General features: G+C 38.5%; 1 protein-coding gene across 3 annotated transcripts in view; it reads right to left on the bottom strand.

Annotated features, from left to right (window-relative positions):
* Positions 1-2752: 2752 nt before the first annotated feature.
* Positions 2753-6000, bottom strand: part of EPB41L3 (erythrocyte membrane protein band 4.1 like 3) — a 145277-nt gene continuing 142029 nt past the window's right edge. For 2 of the 3 annotated variants that reach the window (XM_030444628.1, XM_030444626.1), the window contains 3 exons: positions 5251-5331; positions 4880-4996; positions 2753-3619 (listed from right to left, as the gene is read on the bottom strand). In XM_030444628.1, the coding sequence (XP_030300488.1) occupies positions 4886-4996; positions 5251-5331 (192 nt within the window). In that variant the 3' untranslated portion in view covers positions 2753-3619; positions 4880-4885. The remainder of the gene's footprint in view (positions 3620-4879; positions 4997-5250; positions 5332-6000) is intronic. The other variant, XM_030444627.1, reaches the window with a different exon arrangement.

Genomic DNA, 6000 nt, shown 5'->3' with positions numbered 1-6000 from the left:
GACTGAACAGGATTTTGTTTGGGCAACACAGCGGAGAGTATGCAATATGTGCTGCTAGTGTGCTCAACAAACATCAACCAAAAAAAAAAAAAAGCAAAAAAAAAAAAAAAAAGCAATGTATCACATCATTGGCTCAGGACATAGCAAACTTTTAAAAGACTATACTAGGGAAAATTATTAAAAGTTAAGTTTGATTCCGAGCTCTACAGAACCTGGACAAACAATTATTTCTCCTAGACAGAAAAAGGGACCATATATCTTTACCTCACCCTTACTACCTGCAAAAAGACAGACAGGTGAAGCTTGTAAATGGGCCTTGCTAACTGGTAGAACTGTTTTGGCTTAAGGCAAGAAATCTGCATCAGCATTTGCCAAGTCTTAGGGTGTTTGCCAAACTGAAGCTTGGACTCAATGTTCAATTTATGGTACCTTACTTAGAAAGAACTACAGTTTTAGCAGATACAAACTGTTATTCAGATGAACCACATCATCTCTCCTACTTCCTTAATCTGCTCTAGAAAGAAATAAGACAAAGCTGTTAAACCACTGCTTTGATCTGGATTTACAGTTCTTTTTTTTTTTTTCTTTTGAGCTGCCTGAAAACACGGTATCATTATCTGCCATTTGTGATGTGACAGCCTTAAAAACTTCAGGGAAAAATGTTAAGTAATTCCAAACAGTCTCAAAAATGCCAAGACAATGTATTAATTACTTCAATATCTTGTGCAGTCACAATTACTGCACTTGCTTGCTCTGACCATCTTTGCTTGGTGTGCAAAGCCCTGCTTGGCCATCCTGGTCCCTTACCTCAATGGTGTGGAGCAGCCAGGTCTCATGGGGCAGAAGCTGTGTCTCCAGTAATGACAAGTGAGGCTGCCTCCTGTATTGGTGTTTGTGTTGGTAATGGTGCTTGAAAGCAACACAATATTTGATGGTTTGTTTTGTAACTTTTTTTATGTTGAGAAGCTGGACAAAGACCACCAACAAATGAGACGGAGACAAAAGATGGTTGGTAGAAACAGGCAGGTGTTCTTTATTTCATGTGGCACAGCATTAGGCAGACAACCCAAGAAACAGTTTCTAACAAAAACCAAAACTATCACTCCCAGGAACCATCTCCCAAACAAGGGTCTACTGCCAACAGTGGCACCAAGATGCCCTTGTCTGTCCACTCGCATCTCCTCATAGCTTGCATACACTTAGGCCGTATCTTAGCTGTGAGTGTCCTTTCCAAGAAGACTACCTTCCCAAGATACAGTATCTTTAGACAGTGTACATACTGTGTGGTATCACCAAAATACAATCTCCTCAAGCCATGCTAAAATACAACGCTAACTCCGGAGAGAAGGCTGTGCAATTGCCTTATATCTCTCTGAGGTAATACAATGCTGTTTCTTAGATGACAACATGAGGGGCACCTGAGGGAAGACCAATATGGCTTCAGAGTCTATTTTTAAACTCTTGATGCAGTAGTGAGAACTGGCATGTCGTCTGCTGAGACACAGGGTGAGAACCTCCTCCTCCTCCTCCACCCCTGGCTGCTGCTGACAGCCCCGGAGAGCTGAGCTTACCCTTACCAAGAGGGCTGAGAACACATCAATGAACTTCTAAATATCTGAAAGACTAGGAGGAGGACAGGATCACAACGTAATCTTTAGGTTGGTCATTAGGTGAGAGGTAAGCAATGATGGGGGGAGTGGGAGTTACATAGTTAGCACTCTGGATTAAAGGCTTGAAAAATGGCTGGTGGAAGGACAATGTTTTAGAGACTAAGGGCAAAGCTTAAAAAGCCTCGGGATATTACTTTAAATTATTACCTAGAGGTTATTCTCTCAATATATACTATTTTTCTTTCTAAATTAAGAAAATAAACATTTATTAACAAGTCACTGGGTCAAATCTTGCTCTCCACTGAAGCCAAATCCATTGACTTCAACGTGAGGGACCCACGTGTAAACAACGATGGGCAGATTTGACCCTGTACGTCCTGAAAAGTCTGTGTGTAGCCATTTTCTGTCAATCTCACATGAAGTTCAGATTGGAGAGTGAATTAATTGCTATGAATTTCTCTTCAGTTACCAGGGTAGCATGAACAAGATGTGGCATAGGAGCAAGAAAAAGGAACAGGTAAGTAAGTACTGTTTTAAAGAGAGAATTTATCCATGATTCAGAGCAGAAGTATAAAAAGAGAGAGGATCTGGATCAGATGCTACTGGCCTTTACTTTCTAAGCAACTACAGAATCCTTAATTTAGCCTAGCTCAGAGAGTACACAACCAGAGAAAACAGAAGGAACCAAATTCTCCTTTTCCTTTGCTAACATCATTTGCCCAAGGCTTGACACTGTCATCCCTTTAGATGCTCTGCTAACTCCAAATGTCTGCACAGTGCAGTGTCAGCCCCTGACGACAAAACGTGTCAACAGTGCAGATGAGTAAAACCTGTGGTGTCTTACAAACAGAACTTAACGTTTTGAATATCAAAAAAACACTGGGTGCTTTTAGACACAGAACAATACAATTTTGGATGCATTTACCACTTTTATTTCACTATGCAGAAACATACATTCACCATGTGCTGTGATGCAGCTGACAGTGTAATGGATGCTATCCCTCCAGTGGGTATTATAGCTGGACGCTAATGAGTTTTCAGTGGACGTTCTGTACAGGTTAAGGCTTGACTCTGAACTAGATAGTAAATGCTGACCAGATTCTCAAACAGATTTTTTTTTTTTTTTTCTTTTTCCATTTTTGTTTCCTTCGAGAACAAAAGGGAAATCAATAGAAAACCATCACGGTTATTTCAGATTAATAATTTTCTAATGCTGCAAACTAAGTAAAATACAGATATTTTTTTTTCTTTTTTCCTCCAAAATAACTACATGTAATTTACAAGGTTAGGATCTGTGAAGGGTGACTGGAAGCTGACTCCAAACAATGCTGACAAAAATCATTAAAGTTAATATACTAAAATCATTACTACCTCATAAGGTATTCAGTCAGGTATACAAAGCACACTTTGTAAGCATTTAAATATTTTGATAAGAGTAAAGATTCATCATCGTTTATCGGGCAGTAATAAAACCAGATGAAACAAATATAAGATTCAAGTTGTTTACTGAATAAACTGTGTTATTGGCACATCTAATGTGTGGTAAAACATTATACACAGTACCTATACAGCTTCTAGCACTTTGGGGGTAATCTTCATTTACAATATCCGTAAACAAAAGACTTGCCACCTAACAAATTTTAATTTGTTTAGACTTTCAGAAACTGTGAAAGGCATGAACTGTTTATGTGTTACATGAGATCGTTGTTTATATTGTTTATGAACGTGCAGGTATAGCTGAAAATTTAGACATTTTAAGAAAATTAAAAATGCTGCTTTTCTGTAATTTTATCGTTGCTTCATGCAATATTTAACTGCTGCTGATTCAAATTGCTTTCTATGGGAAGGTATCTCTGCCAGTTTCTTTATTAACAGTCAAGATCAATTCTTCTTTACTGAAATTTTCCATAGACAGATACAAGTCAGTCAGGTTGGAACTGAGACTCTGTATAGGCTCTCGTATTCCTACTGGTGTGCATGTCTGGATTCATTTGCAATCCAGGTTACTCCTGCAGGAAAGAGAACCAAGTTAATTATCTGAAGCAACCACTTTCTTGCAAAGGAGATCCTGTCAATTTGTTTGTGTAACAAAAGAGCTATTTGAAAATGGCACCATCCCAGCATAAGCAACTTGGCCCAAATCCAAAGTCCACTGACACCAATAGAAAGAATTAGTGACATCAATAGACTTTTAAGCAAGCCACATTAACACTGCCTCTGAAACACTCAGCAGAATACCACAAGAATCACAGCTACTCACTCCTCAGTGACTGGTTCCATCTTCCAAATAAATAACAGATACTGAAATTCAGTTTTCTTTAGGGCCTCTACATCCAAAAGCAGGAGAGCAAAACAGCTTCAAAAGGTGCTGTGCATCAGTCTGTTACTTACACTGGCAGTTAGGGAACATGTATTGTTTTAAGAATAAAATGCTGCTATCAATTTAAACCAATCAGACAAGCAGCTTTTTCTTTTTTTTTTCCCCACTTCTGCATACAGCATTCAAAGCAATTTGTGCAATGGTGCTGGCATTAACAGCGTTTGACTAGCAGGTTAGTATGCATGCCATGTTTTTGCACACAGAATAAATACAGTAATATTAAGATGTCTGTTTAGCCAGCCACACTTGAAGAGCATGCCTTTACTGAAAAAAAAGGTTGACACAAGAAAAGCTGCATTATCATCTCATCCTGATAAACAATGCTGCTTTAAAACATACAATGTTCTTTCAAATACCAGAAAGCCAAGACATCCAAATACCGACACACTAATTCACTGGGTTTAAAAGAAAAATCAAAAGCAAGTTGGACAATATCTTTGCAAGTCAGGAATTTAAGCTTCATTTGTAATGTATCTGCACAGGACATTTGAAAAGCAGCTGTATTTTTTTTTCCCTTGGCATTTTTTTAAAGAAAATGCGTAACTTTAAGAACAAATTATTTTTGTTCTTAAATGACAGAAAAGCAGACAACAGCTTCATTTTTTGACTTGAGAATTAGAAAATTAGACTATATCACAGCATGGACAATGAGGACTTTCCAGAGAGCCAACAAAAGCAAATGAGTAGTTTCTTTCTCCAGCTGGCACCATTAAATGAAGATAGATACTTAGAGCTGAATGTCATTTACATTCAAATATCAGAACTGACAAAATGCAACTTGCAAATGCCAGTGAGAGAAAGCAGAGTTAGAGGTGAATTATGGTAGGAAAACAACTTTTGCAACATGCCAGCCCAGTAAATGCCTAGGAAAATCATCTAGTCCTCTTACCTGTGGTCAATCCTCCCCATCTTCTGGTGTGATTTCTGTCTCTTTATGTACCACTACTTTGGTCACTGACATGTCAGGGTGCTGCTCTTTGGCTTCTTTAATTGCCTGAGCCAGCGCCTATCCCAAGGAAACCACAAAAGGGCAAAAACAAAAAGGAGGTGGAACATGCATGATCAATAGCAAGGTGGAGAGATCCATGAGATATTACACAATTTACAAATGAGGAAAATGATTAAAATATGAAATATACCATCATTGATTTAATTACTAATCCAGTGTAATTTAAGGCATGCCAGTATGAATAGTATCCTTTAAAGCAATGTTTAGAAATGTTCTCTTTGGGATAGCCTTTAGCACCTTATAGTTTTTACCTGATCATGGTCAATATCTGCATCTCCTGTGATGACTATTCGTTTTTCAATTCTTGTCTCTGAGATGCCTCCTTTCACAGTCTAGATGGGAGGGACAGACAAAGTCAGTAACTTAGTGCTGCTACTCATTCAGCAAATGATCAGTACATTGATCATCCAAATGAATCTGGACAAATGATCAGTCCAGATGTGCCTGCACTTAACAATCTCAAACAGCATGCACAGAGGGGACAATCCTGAAGACAGCCTGCTCTGATTGGACTAGGATTACAAGAGGTCCTTCCAACACAAACAATTTTATGATTCTAATGAATCTGCACATGTGTCAGGAGGGATGTTTGTATATCAAAAAATGGCAGGTATTTATGGTAAATTTATCCCATGAAGAAAGAATGATGCATATTAAGACCTAGCCATATCCAACTGCAGGCTGCAGAAGGATATACAGTGTGGTATGGCCTTCGTAGATCTGATCTCCTGAAGGGTGAATTTTTACTGCAGAAATGTGACATTGTGTCCCTAGTGAATACTGGCAGAACTGGAATGACAATGGGAGGGCTTCTGCCTAAAGAGGAACCTTTATTTAGATTATATCTTGGAAATTCAAAGACCCAACATCATTTGTCTGTGCAGCTATAAAATTTCTGTTGTGCTGTGGGCAACTTCCTTAGGGTAACACCCAGTGATGTAACCTGAAATGACTGAATGTTCTGCTGTGACTACGTGATACAGATTTACTGTGTGCCTTCA

The sequence above is a fragment of the Calypte anna genome, chromosome 2 (assembly GCF_003957555.1).
Source record: "Calypte anna isolate BGI_N300 chromosome 2, bCalAnn1_v1.p, whole genome shotgun sequence".
NCBI classification, from domain to species: Eukaryota; Metazoa; Chordata; class Aves; order Apodiformes; family Trochilidae; genus Calypte; species Calypte anna.
This window is presented reverse-complemented; position numbering and strand designations above follow the sequence as displayed.